The sequence below is a fragment of the Tursiops truncatus genome, chromosome 7, assembly GCF_011762595.2.
Source record: "Tursiops truncatus isolate mTurTru1 chromosome 7, mTurTru1.mat.Y, whole genome shotgun sequence".
Taxonomy (NCBI): Eukaryota; Metazoa; Chordata; class Mammalia; order Artiodactyla; family Delphinidae; genus Tursiops; species Tursiops truncatus.
In genome coordinates, this window is record NC_047040.1 from 32,933,499 (window position 1) to 32,953,480 (window position 19,982).

The 19,982-nt window shown below is 35.6% G+C and overlaps 1 protein-coding gene across 3 annotated transcripts in view; it reads right to left on the minus strand.

Annotated features, from left to right (window-relative positions):
* Window positions 1-620: 620 nt before the first annotated feature.
* BMPR2 (bone morphogenetic protein receptor type 2) overlaps window positions 621-19,982 on the minus strand; it is a 201,816-nt gene continuing 182,454 nt past the window's right edge. For all 3 annotated transcript variants that reach the window (XM_073807380.1, XM_019939102.3, XM_073807381.1), the window contains 3 exons: window positions 14,172-14,344; window positions 9,441-10,720; window positions 621-8,137 (listed from right to left, as the gene is read on the minus strand). In XM_073807380.1, the coding sequence (XP_073663481.1) occupies window positions 7,887-8,137; window positions 9,441-10,720; window positions 14,172-14,344 (1,704 nt within the window). In that variant the 3' untranslated portion in view covers window positions 621-7,886. The remainder of the gene's footprint in view (window positions 8,138-9,440; window positions 10,721-14,171; window positions 14,345-19,982) is intronic.

Sequence of the window (19,982 nt, forward strand, 5' to 3'; positions counted from 1 at the left end):
AAGAACCTGCTGTATAAAAAAATAAAATAAAATTCAAAAATTAAAAAAAAATACAAAGGTCTAACTGAAAAGATTATTTGATGATGTGAAGCACAAATGCAGTGTCAGGCCAACAGAGGTAGTTGTTTTGGTACCTGGTAACTTTTCAGTAATCTCAAATTGTTTCATGTATGTTCCTGGCTACTCTATTTAGCCACTGGGTCATTTCCATTTTTATTTTTGAGTTTCTCTTCCTACAATTAGAAACTGAAAACTGTAGTTCAAAGCAAAATGGAAAATACATTAGAATCTCATCTTTACCAGTTCTGTGGTTTTGGGCAAGGTGTCTGACTTCTCTGAGCCCAGTTTTTTAATTTATAAAATGGGAATAATAATATGCATTTTGTAGAACTGCTGTCAGAATTATCAACATATGTAAAATAACTAACACCATACCTGGTATATAGTGAGTGTGCAACTATTATTCTAATGTTAGTTGATTTTTTTTTTTTTGAGGTATCATACTGAGTAATGAAAGTCATATTAGATGGAACATTTACTCTTCTGGTGCAAAATACCTAAAATAACACACTAACAATCAATTTCTGATGACCTCATAAAATCAAAAGATACAATCACTGTTGTCATTAATATGATCTTTAATAAATGGAATAATGCACCATTTTACAGCAAGCCATTTTTAAACCTAAAGAACTTTCTTAAAATCTTCTTCTCCAATGTCTCTGTATCAATACAATCTTTTTATTTAGGTTTATATATATCAAAGCATTTACTTACAGTTATTCATAGAAAACTCTTTAGTGGCTTAATGTCAGCTTTCATAGTGGCATCAATAGATAATACAAAAGAAAAGTGATTTGCTTTATTTCATACTCACACCGATCCATCAAACACAACTTATACAGCATAGCAAGGTCTCAGACGGCTTATACAAAAGCAAAATAACTGAAAGCAATTATTCATAAAATTCATATATGATATTCTATTGGTAATGTAAGAGCAAAACACACCAACAAAAGATACCCGTTAACAAGAAAGAGGGTTCTGAGGAATTGCCAATATTTTTCAGCCTTTCTTATACCAGAAAAGCATCCTCAGAAATGAATACTCTGTAGCTTATGTTTCTCCTGTCCATTCAGAAAAAGCATGACAGCTACACATTTCCATATTTCAGCTACTACAACACCCTAAGAGTTAGTGTATTTTACAATTATCCACTTATCTTCATTTGAAAAATTATCAACAGAAAATTAAGGATGATTCCAGCTTATACAAACACTTATACAATATAATCTCCATGGAAACATGACAAGGCATACAAAAACTGTTTAAATAAATAAATGTGACCAGAAAAAGAAAAGCCACAGAAGCCAAGCAATTCAATATTAAACCAGGACCTATCTTTGAAGCTCATCTTTTATTAATTCAGTGTTCTTACTGTTAAGCTTCTTTAAAAATATCTTTTCCCTATCACACTTAAGAGGATTGGTAATAAGGTGGAGAGCCTGAGACAAGAGACCGGTTACAAATAACTTCACTGCAAGAATTTTAAGTATACATATACAGCTTACCAATTTGGAGCTTAAACTTGTCTGAAAGAAACATTCTATTTGGATCTGACAATGTGATAAATAGGTTACCATAGATTACCTTCTTGAAACCATCCAAGCTACTACGAAAGCTATAAACTCACTAGTTCACTTTTAGAAGACAGTTTAATAATGTTAAATTACCTCTGAAAAATTTTATCTCAGAGGAACTTTATCAAGTTCTCCAATTAAAAACACAAAAACAAAATGAAACAGTTTGTCCCATCATGTATAACCATTTAACCAAAGAACAGAAATCGTTTGAAGACTGTGCTTCAACTCTAAGGCCTAAATATGCTGCAACATCTAGACAGTTAGTTGAGTCATTTCCCTCTATCCAGTAATTATAAAACTGGGCAAGTTTTTATGATTAATGAAAGCTGATATTATATTTATGTAAATGAAGTCAAATCATAAGATGAAACATTAAATGAACTGTGTGTGCAACAAATTCAACTGTATCTAACTGCTTGTTTGCTATCAATTGAAGTTTTTCAGTGTGCAAAGGGATGAAAAGGGCCCTGAGTTTTTAAGTAATATTATGTCTATAGAGCGAGTCTAAAACAGGAAGATGGTTCTGAAATCTAAAGGTACAAATAAAATGTAAAAAACCCACATGTTGTCTTTTAAAACATTAAAAACAAAAACAAGTTGCAGTTTAAAATACAGTAATTTGCTTAAAAGTTCAATCATAAACTGGACGCCCTAATGATGTGATAAGATTCCTTGTCTCTTACCCAGATTTTAAAATCTGGGTCTCAAATCAAGTTTAAAAAATGAATGTTACAACATTTAATAGTAACACTATGAATATCACAGTAATAAAGGAATTAGAATTTTCAAGATATAATATTTATTTTAGGCATGATTTTAGTAAACAGCATAAATTCTTCTGAAGTATTTACTTTTCAAATGTTATCAGCCATGAGATAAAATCCTAAATTTTTCCTTATATGCACAAATACTCAATTTTAACCAGCCACTTAAAAGTTAAATGAAACTTGTTAGAGTCCAGTCTATGTTGCAAAACTATGATGAGTATTTCAAAAGTGGTCTGCAAAAATGTTCGTAGATAATACCTGATTATTGTAGGGTTTGCTTTTGAAAGTTAATATTGTATTTTGTGTTTAATATTTGATGCAAAGAAATATGTAAAATGTTGTGGCTCAATCATAATGAATGCTAAGCGTGCTGCAATAAAGGTTAAAAAAGAATAGCAAAATGATATACAATTTTGTATGCACGGCTTTTTACTTATAAACTAATGAGAGTATAAAATCATAAAACTCCACAATAGAAAATGTTAGATAATATAAACTTAAGTGCTGATTTGCTGACAATCTGATGGTTGGATCCACTGTCAAATGGTAACATCTTAATTCTCAATTCTATCCTATTTAACTATTACTTAACTGGAGTAATGAATTTGAATATAACAAAATATAATTTTAGGTGTTCTTAAATATAAGTAGGTATTAAAATAAAACTGAGGAGAAAATACTAAAGGAACCAAAGCAATTCTGTCTGAAGAACTGAGACTTAGGTGTTGAGAAGCCTGAAGTACACTGAAGAGTAACGGATATAAAATGAATCAGGAGGGAAGCAGAATAGATATGAAGAAAACTTTCCTGACACAGAAGATTGCAAGTCAGATAACCAAGGGACAGAGTAAGTGAAGACAGAAACTAAGAGGTGAATGAAGGAAAGTAACAGGGAGGTGCATCAGAGTGCCCTGGGATTTTTTCTTTTCTTGTATGTTAGTTTAATCTGGGAACCTGTAGAATATCCTTCTTTTGATAATATTTGTGTAAACTAGTTTAAACAGTGATTTGCCAGATTTACTTAATCAAGGATTATATTTAGGAATGGATCACTCAAGGTAGTTTTGGCTAAAGTTTACATAGTTCAGAATCTAAAAGTTAAAATGCACTCTTATTTGCTGAAGAGCAAACTGACAGTAAAAGGTATGAATATTTAGAAACTTCCTAGTCTGAAAAAGACTCCTGGGGTGTCTGTGGAACTGTTATACAATTTCTAGGATAACTGGTCTAGATAATCAACTAACATGTGTGTCCAGATTTTAAGTTTAAGAAGTTAGCTTGGAAGATAGAGTAATATATAAAGCAATCTGTGAATAGTTATGTAATAACCTGCATATAACTGGTAGTAAGTTTAACATAAATATATAAAATGTTGTATAGAAATAGAATGTAATCTCACATTCTAGGAACTAATTACCTCCAATGAAATATTCATTTTTATAAGTAAGAAAAAAAAACCCAAAAAGTTTGTTGAAAGTTTTTTCCATTTTAAATGACTTTGAAGAGAGAGGTTTATAGAATGAAAAATTCAGTAAATAGCTGCAGCCTATCAGGTGTTTCATTTGGCTTTAGAAGCAAAATTAGAAAATATTTTAAATAAAAATACTTGCCGAATTTTACGATAACTCCCACTGAAACACATACTTACTTGAGTGTTCCTACCTTTCTTTAATTATTTTCACATTCAGAACCAACACACATTTTCCGGAACAAGTGGATACCTGAAAGGAAGCTATACAAGTTGCTATATAAAAAGGACATTATCCTTCTATCCTTCCTACATCCTCTTCAATTAGTTCTCTGGATTAGTAAAATTTTCTAAAGTCACTTTTAAAAGCAGAAATTTTCAAAATGAAGTGAAAGGATTGATGAGACAAAGTGAACATTAAATTAATTCTGTGAAATCAAATATGGAATCAATTTAGGAAAAGGTCTTTGTTCCCATAAGCCTTCGCTTTTCCCTTAAAATTTACTTTACCTTTAGTTCTGCAATATAAGAATGTCAGGAGTGAAGAGAAATGAAATGATTTTAAGATTCATGATGGCAGATGTGGGATTGAATTTTGTCTTGAATTAGTAATTTTTTCTCAAGCAACAATCACTACAGACATGTCTGTACATCTCCTTTTGTTTGCCTAATTTCTAAAGTCATTAAGGTATCTGGTTTGGTTTATATACAAGCCACAATTGTGTTGGGGTATAATGACTAAATTTCTTACAAAATGTCAGTCCATTATGCATACTGTCATACAGTGTATAGGCAGTGTGGTGTCAATGAAAGAGATATGAAGAGAGCAAGCCTAGGTTAAAAATCACAGATTTGTCAAATACTAGATGTGGACCTCGGGCAAATTACTTAGCTTCTCTTAGCTTCAGTTTCCCCATCTGTAAAATGGGAATATTAACTATAATCCTCATACGGTTGCTATGAGGAGTAAAAGAGATTATGTGTGTATATATATATATATATATATATATATATATATATATCCCAGCATTCAGTATATAATAAATGGCCAATTAGTATTAGTATCTACTCCTTTGCCTTCCAATAACTTTTTACACCAATATTTTTTTCCAATTATGCATTTAAAAAGAGGGAATGGAAAAAAAAAAAGAGGGAACGTTTTAGGAATTATAATTAAATCATTTTGTCTAAACTGAATTCAAATCAAGTTCTTTCAATGACTTAGTTCTGGTATACAATTAGGATAGTTAAGGGAATTAATATTAGACTTTGATTACCTATTATGATGCTTTTAGGGTTATAATACTTTTAAGGTTGAATTTTAGTATTTTTTCATTAAATGAATAGCCTTTAATTCAAAGGGACCCAAATGCTTTTCTACATGCAAAATCTGTGATGGAAGTTAAATATTAGATTTAATATACATTATTATTACATGAATAAAGGTTGCAAATGAGTATTTTAAATAATCTTGCTTGCTTGTAACAGCAAACAGATTCTAAAAAAAAATGAGTCTGATGTACAATTTAATTTAAAATTTATTAAAATGATCTACACTATTTCTCCTACTTTTCCAAGAGCCTACTAATAAAAACATGGGGAAAGGAAATTATTTGTTTTAAACATGCTCGCATAAAAATGGGAAACTATAAAGAGTTCTTTAATTTGGTATACCAATTTTTGAAAGCATTTTACTATTAAACATCAAAAAATGCTGAAAACCTTACAATTAACTGGCCAAAACACAGTGTAGTAGAATGTAAGACAACTCTTCTGTCAGGAAAAATCAGTTAGACCTCAAATGGTCATTTACCTTCGATGCTTCCAATTGGAGAAGGAATATAATTTATTTGGACTCAGAGATGTTCTAGAAATACTTAAAAGTAATATCCTGGAATGCAGTTGAAAGCCGTTGAAAATCAAGAGAACCAAGTGAAAATTCATTGGAAAAAATATAAATAATTCATTACATAGATAAAAAAATAAGAAAATGAAAAATTTTTATGCTAGATGACTGAAAAATATGTTAAGGATCTGAATCAAGAGAAAGGCCAATAAAATACAAAGGGTGGAAATCCTGGGTACTAGCAAAATAATGTTAATTCTAAATTCAAAACCACATTCAGCAATCTAGCTAAACATCTCACTTCATAAGATCACAGTAGATGGCAAACAAAAGAAGGCTTATATGCACAAGTCATAAATATTTTGGATAGCAAATTGGGAAATTTAGGCTGTCTTTAGCTAAATGATGTGGATAGAGGAATATGAGTGAGAAAATTTTGTTCACGAGATAAAAACCTCAATCAGGAATTTGGGATTTGTGTTTTCCTCTCAGCTTTTTTATCTCCCAGAGAAATCTTAGAACTTAATTAATGTCTATTAAGTACTTGAGAATCTGGAAAAAAAAAAAGTGAGATCTTCACTGTTTGCAAATTGATAGAAAACGATTTGTGCTCATAAAAAAAGTCCCTTATTTGACATAAAGTGCTTTATTTAAAAAAACATGCAGAGATTGTTTTAGAGATGATTATCAGTAATGAAAGAAGCAAAGGAAGCTTTAAAAAAACAACATGATTTGAATATACATAATGTTATCACTAAAAGGTACATTCTAATATAATGTAAATAATAAATGCTCACATATCAAAGATGATATGAAAAACTGGCAAATGGAAAAATTATGAAAATAGGATTAGTGAAGAAACAGTTTTGAAAAGAGAGAGGTTAAGTCTCAGGCTGCTCAAAAATGATAGGTTTGGCAGCAATCCTTCCTTCCACAGGGATTTGGCATGCCAGTTGAATGATTTTTCCACACAGTGTTTTAGGTCATGGGAAGAGGAATCATTTTCAGATAAAGTTACCAGGCTTTGCTTGGGAAAAGAAAAAAAAAAGATACTACAGGTTCAAAACTATGAATTACTTTTGAAGTTATTTTAAACAGGATGTAATTTTATTTGAGTCAAACATGGCCTATTCAGAGAATGAAGGCTATAATACTATATTGTGTTAACCATCTATCTACTTAAAAATTCCATATAGGTATAGCTCTATAAGTTTTCTGATAAAAATGTGCTACTTAAATGAATATGGAACATGAACATACATATAAAAAATAAAATAAAATGGAAAACAGCTAATATTTGACTTGCTCATTGTTCTACGCTCTTACGAACTTCCAAAACCAGAACCAAATATGTTTATTAAAATGCCTGGAAGGAAATGTTTAGGATTTGGAAGGATAAAAGAAATGGCATTTCAAATTAGGTTTTGGTAGTTCCTTCTTTAGAGCCCTTTGAGACAATGTTTTTGCATTCTCCATAAGGAGAGAGAAAGCAAGAAATCAGGTAGCTGCTTTCTCTTGTGCAAAAATTCACTGTCAAAGAACTGACCTGCTGAAAGTATGGAGGATGGGGGAGGAAAATGTTCATATCTTGGAAGAATGCGTATTCTGTTAGGAAGAGAACTTATGAGAAAGCTACTTGTGGCCTATAGACTATTGCACATTCAAACAAAACACAAGAGAAAAGAAAGTCCAACAGATAATGTGTTCAGGAACATATCAACATATAAACTAGCTTGTGCCCAGAAATAAAACATGGATACTAGACACCACTGCAGTCAAACCTGTATTAATTTGTTTCTGATTTAATGACCTTTAGAAACTGGTCCAAACTGATTATCAGCGATACATTGTTTTTGCTTTTTTTTCTTAAAAAAATATTTTGAGACCACTTTTGATACACACACATATAATTCTGTGGTCATAACAGACAAATATAACTTTAGCGAGACTAAACAAAAGTGCAAAACTTAAAAAAAACAAAATTAAAAAATATGGAAGCATAAGCTAAATTTTTCTGCATAGCTGAAATCTATTTAAAGCAAGTCCTTGTTGCAGGGGTGGGAGGGGGTACTGACAGGAGAATAAAGCAGTTTTTTTTTAAATGTCTTCTGCATGTTTAAATGATGCAAAAAATAATTTCACTCCATAGGCTTGGAAACATTTCACAGACAGTTCATTCCTATATCTTTTGACACCATGGTTGTGGCAGTGCCTCCTTCTGCAAGGTAAACAGCGGTGCTGGATTTGGAATGAACTGCCCTGTCTTTGCCATTGTTGTTGACCTCACAGTCCAGTGGTTCAGTGGAGATGACCCAGGTGGATGGGCGCCACCGTTTAAGAGAATAGGGAGTTTTCACACGTTTCTTGATTTTTTCACCAGATCCTGATTTGCCATCTTGTGTTGACTCACCTACTGAAAATAAAAGTGCAGAAAAATGAACTATATATAAAGAAACTATTAAAAAGTAATAAGTTAGGGTTGTAACTGGAAAAGAGATCAAACTAATGTCTACAGGAGGAGCTAATGGACATTTCTTGAAATTTATGATGCTAAACAATATTTTTCTAGGCAAACCTTAACCAACTTATTTTTGATACTCTGTAAGCCCAACGTTTTTATAACTGGTTGAATTATTCCACAGGGCAAGGAAGAAAATATAGAAAAACCACAAAAAGCAAAAACAGGAGAAAATTCCAAGTTCTCAATTGTATTCTCAAATCCTTTGGTTATTGGTAGCAAGCCTAACTTGGCAAAATGCATTTAATCATTCTACTTCATGATCAAAGTAGGCACCTGGAATATAATACTTTTCAGAAGAGTGACATAAACACTACAGTACAAATTTTCTAGTAATTTCCCATCTCAAACCTGACAAGACATTTTACTGATATGGAACCTTGCCATAAGGTATGTCAACTTTTCTATAATACAAGCCACTCAAGCAAGGGGCTAGATTCTACTGATTTTGGACAGCTGAATCCCTTTAGCCCATTTCTTAGTCCTTGACAACAACCATAAAACATGACTTAGTTGTTTTTTTTTTTAATAAGTGCTATCGGTGTAAAAGAGAAATCATTTTGTACAATGATGACTGTTAAAGATTTTGGTGAGCTCTCCTGTCTTGTGTTACAGTCCCTCTAGGACCATAAACCAAGTATCAAGTTATTTGTTTAAGTTGCTAGAGGTCCCATAGTACAATGCTACAGGCATGTGGGAGACTCAACACACAACTCCTGAAAAAACTGACATTAAAAACCAAGAACAATTTTATAGTTTCTTTATAGTGACTTTTCTGAATTTTCTCTGGACTTTTAAGATTTATTAAGATTAGTCAGATAAAATCTAAATGTGTATATAATAGGTATAATATGCTCAACAAACTGTTTCAAAAGTTATACTGGTATCATTTTACTTGGATCTTTTAAACTGGTGAATACTTTATCTCAACTATTCACAGAAAGTATGTGAGTTGCATTATAAACCAGCAGCTACATAAGGCACATACTAAATTGGTAATTATTCTGATTATTGTGACACTGACTTTTTAATTATCAACAAAAAATTACTTTTTTCTTTACAATAGTCTAATTACTTTTGAAGTCCAATCAAATGCGGAAAAGTAAATACTGCTGTTGAAACACAATCTGTTTCTATCTAAGTAGTTACTTAAATGGTCCCAAAAGACAAGGAGAGATTATACAATCCCTCCACTTACACTGCAAACTGCTGTCATCAAGGACATTTGTGGCTGAAAGATCCAGAGAATTAGGCCTCTGTGCTCTTCTAGGCTTTGATGGTCCAGGGTCTGCTATTGTGCTTGGAACACCCTGTGTAAGAACATCTTGCTCTGAACATGGATTGCTGTTGTTGTTATTGGAATTAGTTCGGCCGCCTTCCAGTGGCCGTTCCCTCCTGTCCACAAGACGATCCAGAACACCTTCATCGTGGCCAGCCTGTTGCTCTCGTCTCAGTAAAGGTTCATGCTCATCAGGACTGGAATTAATATTCAGCCGGGTGTCCTCACCAATGAACTGATTCTGCAGCATTTCTTGGGCTCTATGTGCCACTGTGTTGGCTGTCTGGCCAGATGGTACTACCCCATTGGCATACTGGGTAGTGGCAGCATGGGAGTTAACGTTGTGGTTTCTACCTGCCACACCATTCATGGTGACTGTCACCACATGAGGTTCTGCAGCATTGATTGTATTCATCTTGGCAACTCCAGTTTCTACTTGTTTCAAGTTTGATTTGTGCTTGCTGCCAAATTTCAGCCGGGGCTCCTTTGTTGAATTTTTGGTGTTTAAAGGCAAACTAGTAGGTCTCTTAGGAAGGTTCTGTTGCTTGGGGAGAGGATAGATCTGAGCAGGTGGGACATCAGGAATTAAACATGCTTGGCCATTTGCAGCCTGTGTGAAGTCCTGCTGCCCAGTCACTTCCACCGCAAGCTTTATGAGGGGGTAAAGCAAGCTAGAACTGGTACTGCTCAGGGGGTCTGGCGCACTGAACTGTTTAAGAGAATGCTCCATGAGATTCTCATCAGAACTTTCCTTGAGGTTTTTATCAACTTCTTTTGGGTCCAGCTTGTTGGTCTCCAAGTCTTCTTCTGTCAGTTGTAAGCAGACAGGGGTTGGCCCGATTGTCTGTGAAACATTTGTAGCATGCAGATTTGTTTCATCTGGGTATGGCATCTCAGATATAGTGGTCATGCCGGTGCTTGGAGTGAGGCCAGTGGTGTTTGTGGTTGTAGTGTTGGTAGACAGGCTGGTGACGCTTGTTTCAGGGCTGGGGATTCGAGCTTGTGCTTGCTGCCGTTCATAGTTAATCGAGTTTCGGTTCTTTTCCCCTATAGTCAAAGGAGTGCTGGACATCGAATGCTCAGAGGAAATATTCTTCACAATGCTGTCAGTGTGATGGATAGAGTCTTCAATGTATGAGGAAGAAGAATAATCTGGATAAGGGCCAATCTTTGGCACACGCCTATTGTGTGACAGGTTGCTTAAAGAAAGAAAAAAAGTGCCATGTTGAGAATACATTTATGACAAACTGACTCTCCAAGTTTAACACCTCTGATTTTAAAGTATGAACTGCTTTTTATTTTATTTCTAACCCACAGTATTCTAGAGATTATTTAAGAAAAAAAATTATAATCAAATATTAATCAAGTATCAACTAATAACTTGCTAAAGGCTAGTTTTATACTACTTAACCCTACCAAAAAACCTATGTCAATCTAGATATGATTTTTATAGATGTTCATTATTTTGGTTTATAAGAGTTATTATTTTTAAAGATCTCCCCTATAGTTTTGTAATATTAGCAAATATATCTTTATAAATTGTATATTTGCACGAGACATGAAGTTCTGTGAGAGGAGGAACCAAGGCATGTGTCTTTTGCGTTTCCACCATTCTAGATACACAGTGGCTACTCAACAAATATATTACCAAATAAGTTCCAAATAGTAAAAAGAACACAAGCTTTTAGGTTATTCCAAAGTGTTCCATTAAATGGCATAGTCTAGCAAAGAAACATATCTTCCTAGGTAGACTGAGCCATATCAATGAAGGTCTTAGATATGGGTCTTAGAGCCTAGAGTACAAGACAGAATGTGACACTCATATTAAAAAAAAAAAAAAAAAAATCAAAGATTCAGGACTTCCCTGGTGGCGCAGTGGTTAAGAATCTGCCTGCCAATGCAGGGGACACGGGTTTGAGCCCTGGTCCAGGAAGATCCCACATGCCGTGGAGCAACTAAGCCCGCGCGTCGCAACTACTGAGCCTGCGCTCTAGAGCCCACGAGCCACAACTGAGCCCGTATGCCACAACGACTGAAGCCTGCGCACCTAGAGCCCATGCTCCGCAACAAGAGAAGCCACTGCAATGAGAAGCCCACGTACCACAAAGAGTAGCCCCTGCTGGCCGCAACTAGAGAAAGCCAGCACGCAGCAACGAAGACCCAAATATAAATAAATAAATAAATAAATAAATAATCAAAGATTCAGAACTGCTCTCCAGTTACCAAGGGCTTTTCACTGTCACTATCACACCTTGGGAGTGATGGTTCTTGAGCATCACACTATAATATATTTATGTTTTAAAAATAAAAGCCAGGCCAAGATATGGAAGCAACCCAAGTGCCTATTGATAGGTGAACAGATATACTATATGATTTCACTTTTACACTGAATCTAAAAAACAAAACAAATGAACAAACAAAACTAAACAGAAACAGAGGTACCGATACAGAGAAGAAACAGGTAGTTGCCAGAGAAGAGGGGGTTGGAGGGAGGAAAGAAATAGGTGAGGGAGATGAAGAGGTATAAAATTCTAGTTGCATTATAAATGAGTCATGGGTATGAAATGCACACTGTGGGGGAATATAGTAAATAACTATGTAATAACTTTGTATGGTGATATACTGTAACTGGACGTATCTTGGTGATCATTTTGAAATATACAGAAATACCAAATCACTATGTTGTGTAACAGGAACTAACATAGTGTTGTAGGTTGATTATATTTCAAAAACAAACTCATAGAAAAAGAGATCAGACTTGTGGCTACTAGAGGCAAAGGGTGGGGGTAGGCGGAACTGGATGAAGGCAGTCAAAAGGTCCAAACTTCCAGTTATAAGATAAATAAGTACTAGGGATGTAATGTACATGATAAATATAATTAGCACTGCTGTATGTTATGTATGAAAGTTGTTAAGAGAGTAAATCCGAAGAGATCTTATCACAAAGGGAAAAAATTGTTTTTTTCCCTATTTCCTTAATTTTGTATTTATATGAGATGATGAATATTCACTAAATTTATTGTGATAATCATTTAATGATGTATGTGAGTCAAATCATTATGCTATTTATGTTAAACTTATATGGTGCTATATATCAATTATACCTCAATAAAACTGGAAGGAAAAATGAAATGAAACGAAATGAAATGAAATAAAATAAAATAAAAGTGAGGGAGAGTTTTAACTAAAACAATCAAGTATAAACATTGGGAACATTAATAGATACAAGTGTTATAGCAGAAAAGCAGCAACTAAAGGAGAAGTGCTATGAAGAAAGACTGATGAAGTTATTATGAGGGGAATGACAGGAAGGGGAGGAAGAAAAAAGCTTTTGTACTGCACAAGACAAGGAAGTTACGGAGGGATGTAGGGTAAGATTCAATACAATGAAACCTAGAGTGGAATGAGTGTGGGATGAACCATGATTTGGAGGAAACTATTTAGAAGACATGAAAAGAAGCATGTAAAGGGTAGAGCTGAATAACATAGGAGGCAAAAATGGCCAAAGAAAGGAGGAGCATCAAAGTTTCTTCTTACCAGTCAAGAAAAGTTAAAAAACACTTAAAGTAAAAGTAGCTGACTCTTAAGAGAGATGCAAATAGCATACTAAAGCACGTAGAAAATACAGAGATAAAGGGAGATGGAAGAGTAAGACTATCTTCAGGTGTGTGTAAAATGAGGAAATTTATATTTAGAATTGCTAGTCTCTACCTTCCTTGACTTCCTGATATAATGGGAATAAAGGTTTATATGCTGAAGGTAATTCAGTCTAAATGTAAGTAGTGTAAACCCAATTTTGGGCCTATAGTTCATAACACAAACCGTTCTCAGAAATTAGAACAACAGAAAATAGCAAAGAAAATGATTCAAGAATTGAGTTGTTTTTATCTCAATTTTCTCTGGTTACTCTTTCCTGGATGCCCTTCTGAAAACTTTTAACATAACATTTTAGATAAAATGACAAATTTTGGGGAAGACTTTATCCCCTAAACATGGAACAAAGAAACACAGATTACACAGTCTGAAAGTTCCAAGTTTTAGGAATTTTTTTAAGCCCTTTTATTTAGAACCAAAAATCATAGTTCTAATAGTTCTAAGAAATATCTCATGAAATAATGCTCATAATGGGATGAAAAGACCTTACAAATTGCTTTCTTGTAAATGTAGTAGCATTCTATAAAGAAAGAACATTGGATAGGAAGGCTGGAAACTTTAGTTTCCAGTGAAGCAGTGGTTAGATACATAGGCAAATTCATAGAGGTAAACAAACAAACAAACAAAATGCAGGGGAAAGAGAAATAATACCAACAAAGTATAATCAAGACAATATAGTATGTAGAAGTGCTTATAAACTTTTGGAACTATGAAAATGTTTTTCCTTCATTACTGTAGGGAACTTGCAGCGTTAACAGAGAAAGACTGATCTTTTACTATATCGTCAGATATACAAAAACACAGATTTCACCTTGCACTTATACCAAACAAAAACTTCAGTAAAAGAACAGGAATACTGAAAGAAAAATTATGACATTAGATTGTACAAGTTAATCACTGCACTTTTAGTCTGGTTTAATAGTATTTATTTCCTGTTCTCTGTTTGGTATCAGTTTTAAATACTGACAGAGGGATTCCAAACCTTCAGGGTCTTACCGCTCATTCTGCATAGCAGTAGACATTGGATTGACTGTTGGGCTCACAGATTTGTTTCTTTCCCATATCATCATAAGTTCAGCCATCCTCTCCTCAGCACACTGTGCGGTAAGCCGAGCCTCTGCATCCTGGTCCCAACAGTCTTCGATTGTCTCCTTGAGTGACCTCACTGCCTGTAATAAAGTACGTGGTCAAACAGTGTACCTTATCAAAAAATACTGAGATTTTTAGTGACATGAAGTGAAAGAAATCAGTTTTATTTAACCAATATTTTATATAACTATAATAAAATATCTTAGACTTCAGAGATTTGTAAAGGGGCATATTTCTCAAAAGGTGAGGAGCAAGTATGTAAGCAAACTTTAACTGGATTCATTGAAGAATTATCCACAATAGTAAGCAGTTGTAGTAAGTTACATGTTTCTTCAAGGCCACACATTTATGTCATTGTTGATCCACAGCACTGTTATTTCAATCGATAGCCACTAATTCCACTTCAAAAATGAGTTCTGAGTTTTATGAAATTTTGGCACTAGTCTGTCTTCAATCTCTAGGTGAACTTTTTCTCCTTTTCTCAGTGCTTCATTCAAACCGTAAATATTAAAGGCCTGGCATTTTCTTTGTATTTAAAAACTAGTTTCATTAGTAGTATCAAAAGCAGTCCATTCTGTAGCATTCATATATATAAGCAATGAACAATAGTGTCCCATTTGGGGAAAGTTGGTATAAACTCCCTTTTAAAAAACAGATTTTAGGGACTTCCCTGGTGCTCCAGTGGTAAAGAATCCACCTTCCAATGCAGGGCACTCGGGTTCGATCCCTGGTCAGGGAACTAAGATCCCATATGGCGCGGGGCAACTAAGCCCACCTGCCACAGCTACTGAGCTCGCACCCCTCAATGAGAAAGCCCAAGTGCCACAAACTACAGAACCCACGTGGCGTGGAGCCTGTGTGGCACAACTAGAGAGAAAAAACCCACACGCCACAACTAGAGAGAAGCCTGCACACCACAACTAAGACCCTGTATACTGCAACTAAGACCCGACGCAGCCAAAAAAACCAGATTTTATGTACTTAAAGATACCTTTTAAAATATATATATTATCACTTTATTAACATCGCACTCATGGTCAACAGCACTATACCTCATGCCCTAATGAAGCTCATCTACCACATGTTTTTCCTTCTTCATAAGGAATATCACAGCCTTCTTGTGCATAGGAACACTAGACAGTAGTTCAGCATTACACTTAAGGGCCATTTTAAACTGTGAAATCACCAACAAAATGCACAAAAATGTGAAAAATAAGGCACTAAATACATAGCAAAAAGGACACATGTTTACAGTACAAGAGATGAAGCAAGAAGGCCTTGTTAGACCTTCAGCTGGGAACATTACATCTGAACTCAAGTTTTTCACTGCTCTACACATATCTACAAATGACTGGGACAGTGTTCTGAGTGTTGATTTCAGGACTACAAATACACTTTAGCAAGTAGTTGAATTCCAAATATGAAATTCATGAATAATGAGGAAAGACTGTATATAATGGATTTAAAATGGACTTGGATTTGAAGATAATAAAAGAAACTCAAGAATCAATTATAACTAACTTTTTGTGACAAATATACCTCTAAAAACTAGTTATACATTTACCTTAGTGGATTTTAATATTGGTTTGAAAAAACGAACTGGTCCCAAGTTATGAAAAGAGGAATTTTTCTTTTTATTTTGAAATAATTTCAAACTTACTTTTCTTGTCCTTCATGATCTTGGCATTTTTGAAGATTATAGGCCAGTTACTTTTTAAAATGTTCCTCAACTTATCTGATGTTTCCTCATGATCAAAGTTTGCATCTTTGGCAGAAAATCACAGAAGAGATGCCGTGTTCTTCTCATTGAATCCTATCACGTGGTACACATTTTTGATTTGTCCCATTACTAGAGAAGTTAAGCTTGATCACATGACTGAGTTGGTGTCTGCCAGGTTTCTTCACTGTAAAGTTCCATTTTCCCTTTAATAATCAATCACCGTTTGGGGGGGAAGTACTCAAAGCCCTGTAAATATCCTGCCCTGCATTAAACTTTTCACCCACTAGTTTTATCATCTTTTGATGTTTCCTGGCTGAATCAATTATTTCTATGATGCTTGCCAGTAAGAAGACACTTAAAAAAATGATAGTAAATCCATAATAGGAATATAGACAAAGTGCACATAAACAAGAAGTGCAAATACCTTAAAAATATGCTAGGGCTTCCCTGGTGGTGCAGTGGTTGGGAGTCCACCTGCCAATGCAGGGGACGCAGGTTCGAGCCCTGGTCCGAGAGGATCCTGCGTGCCGCGGAGCAGCTGGGCCCGTGCGCCGCAGCTACTGGGCCTGCACTCTGGAGCCCGGGAGCCACAACTCCTGAAGCCCTCGTACCTGGAGCCCGTGCTCTACGGCGGGAGAGGCCGCCGCAGTGGGGGGCCCGCACACCGCAACGAAGAGTGGCCCCCGCTCGCCGCAACTAAAGGGGGCCCGCGTGCAGCAGCGAAGACCCAACATGGTCAAAAATAAAATTAATTAATTAATTTAAAAAATATATATGCTAGGGCTTCCCTGGGGGAGCAGTGGTTGAGAGTCTGCCTGCCGATGCAGGGGACACGGGTTCGCGCCCCGGTCCGGGAAGATCCCACAGGTCGCGGACCGGCTGGGCCCGTGAGCCATGGCCGCTGAGCCTGCGCGTCCGGAGCCTGTGCTCCGCAACAGGAGAGGCCACAACAGTGAGAGGCCCACGTACCTCAAAAAAAAAAAAAAAAAAAAAAAAAAAAAATATATATATATATATATATACTAAAATGCTCAACATGCTCAATTATTCACCATGTTGAGGTAGTACATACAATGTAGTGGTTAAGAATATTAGTTCCAGCTTTGTAGTATCAGTACCAGCTCAATTAAGATGCTGGCTTCAAATTGTGGCTCTACTATTTACTAGTTACAAATCAAAACAAGATCCATTTTTACCTACCACATTAACAACGATAAATAAAATTTTGTAACACAAAGTGTTAGTGATGGGAAAACAGGCTCCCAATATATATTATTATTGGGAGTGCCATCAGTTTGGAGGGTAATCTGGCAATAACAAACTTCAAATGTATTTATCCTTTGATCCAGCAATACTACTTCCAGGAATTTATTCCTCAACTACACTTTTACATTTGCAGAAAAATCCATGTATAAGATGTTCACTGCAGTTGTCATTTATAATTGCAAAAGCTGGAAACTACCTACATGTCCTCTAACAGCAATCTGCTAAAAATTTATAGTATAATGGATACTATGCAGCATTAAAAGAATTAGGAAGATGTATATGTTCCCAATTGCTAAGGAAAATAGGTTAAGTGGGTATAGTAATTCCCATTAGTATGTTAGAAAAGGATATAAAAACATATAGTCTTGTAATAAACAGACATTTCTGGAAGTCTACAGAAGGAATTTAACAGTGGTTGCTTCTCCGGAGGGGTTTTTGGATGTCTGAGGTGAGTGTAAGAGTTTTCACTGCATATTTTTTGTATTGCTAAAAATAACTTTTTAAAAAATATATATTTATTTATTTGACCGTGGCTGGTCTTAGTTGCAGCACACGGGATGGCATCTTGTTGCCTCGTTCGGGATCTTCGTTGTGGCATGCGGGATCTTTAGTTGCAGCATGTGGGATCTTTTTCAGTTGTGGCATGAGGCATCTTTAGTTCTGGCATGTGGGCTCTTAGTTGCAGCATGTGGGATCTAGTTTCCTGACCAGGGATTGAACCTGGGCCCCCTGCACTGGGAGCGTGGAGTCTTAACTGCTGGGCCACAAGGGAAGTCCCTACGTGGGCCTCTCACTGTTGTGGCCTCTCCTGTTGCGGAGCACAGGCTCTGGATGTGCAGGCCCAGTGGTCATGGCTCACGGGCCTAGTCGCTCCGCGGCATGTGGGATCTTCCCAGGCCGGGGCACGAACCCGTGTCCCCTGCATCGGAAGGCAGACTCTCAACCACTGCGCCACCAGGGAAGCCCCTAAATTACTTTTTTTAAATGGGTAATGTATGTATTGATAATATGTCACTAAATTCAAAAGGTCAAAAAGGGAATACAATCTCCCTCCCATCCCTATCCACCAACCACACATTTTCCCTCTTTACAGGCAACAAATATCACCCATTTCTTGAGTATTCTTCCAGAGAAACTCTTGTTTTTTTTCAAGCACATATACACCACATACCCCCACATACAAATTTATAGCTTCATCCATGTTCTTAATTACTAAACATAAAGTGCAACACTGAAGCATACACAATGAAATCTTTCTAAAGCAAAGATCTGGACACCTTTACACACAAAACTAAAAGTGACCCTTTCCTTTTCAAAAATAAAGCACTATCTATTTCACAGAGCCCCATTCACCAACTGCTTGCTGGCCCAGAAAAGCTCAGAAACACCGATATCCAAGTACTTAGAAATTATACACTGAGTTTTCTATACCTTGAGGAAACAGAGACATTGAAGATGGATAAAATTTGTTATTTTTCATTATACAGTTGGGAAATAATTTGATAAAATTCTTTTTAAAAAAATGAGACCAAAAAAGGACAGTCATCAAGGCATTGTGTTGGATGATGAATAAGATCAGGTAAACAGAAGCACTGCTCCCTACCTCTAAGAAGTTTCCTTTTTTTTTTTTGTGGTACGCGGGCCTCTCACTGTTGTGGCCTCTCCCGTTGCGGAGCACGGGCTCCGGACGCACAGGCTCAGTGGCCGTGGCTCACGGGCCCAGCCGCTCCGCGGCATGTGGGATCCTCCCAGACCGGGGCACGAACCCGTGTCCCCTGCATCAGCAGGTGGACTCTCAACCACTGCGCCACCAGGAAGCCCAGAAGTTTCCATTTTTAACACAGAGTCATTGTTGATAAATAATAGTAGTAAATAATTGATGAGTTCTAACTTTGTACTAGATTGTTTTAACTCATATAATTTTTATATGAAGTAAATACTATTATCACCTCCATTTTTCAGGTGCAAGAAAAGAGGCCCAGAGGAGAAATTAGGACACATGGCAAAGTTAAGATCAAAGGCCAGGCAGCATAGCTCCACAATTCATACATTATCCTATGCTGACTGACTCTAACCTATGCTGGTACAGGAAAGTTCCCAGTGGATAAATGGGTTCGGCTACAAAATTTGCAAGTTGATTTTTTTGAAGAAAATCTATTACAAGTTCCAAACAACGTTAAAATCATAGTTGGTAAGTCATTAACACAAGTAAAGACTTAGAAGTTACTAATAAGAAATTGGGAAAAGGAAAAATTAGAAAAATAACTGAGAATTCAAAGAGGGTGACTATAAGGAGGACTTTGAGGGTCTAAAAAACAGTAATTTGGTTGGATAAAACTTCCAGAAATAGAGTAAAGCAATATTGAATATGCCAGAATAAGGGGAAAAGTCATTGAGAGAAGACTAATGAAATAAACAGTATTAAGTCACCAATGGGAAGTTAGGTCTTCAAACAAATACTGAGAACAGACTTGACAATTTAGATGAAATTTAGATGAAACAGAGAGATTCCTTCCAAGACACAAACTGCCATCAACTATACTCCAATAAAAAATTAAAAGAAGAAAAAATAAGACTACCAAAGTTCACTCAAGAAGGGATAGATTACCTGAATATTTCCTATATCTATTAAGGAAGGTAAATTTGTATTTTAAAATTTTCCCACCAAGAAACACCAGGCCTGGATGGCTTTCTGAATGAATTCTACTAAACATGTAAGAAAAAATTAATGC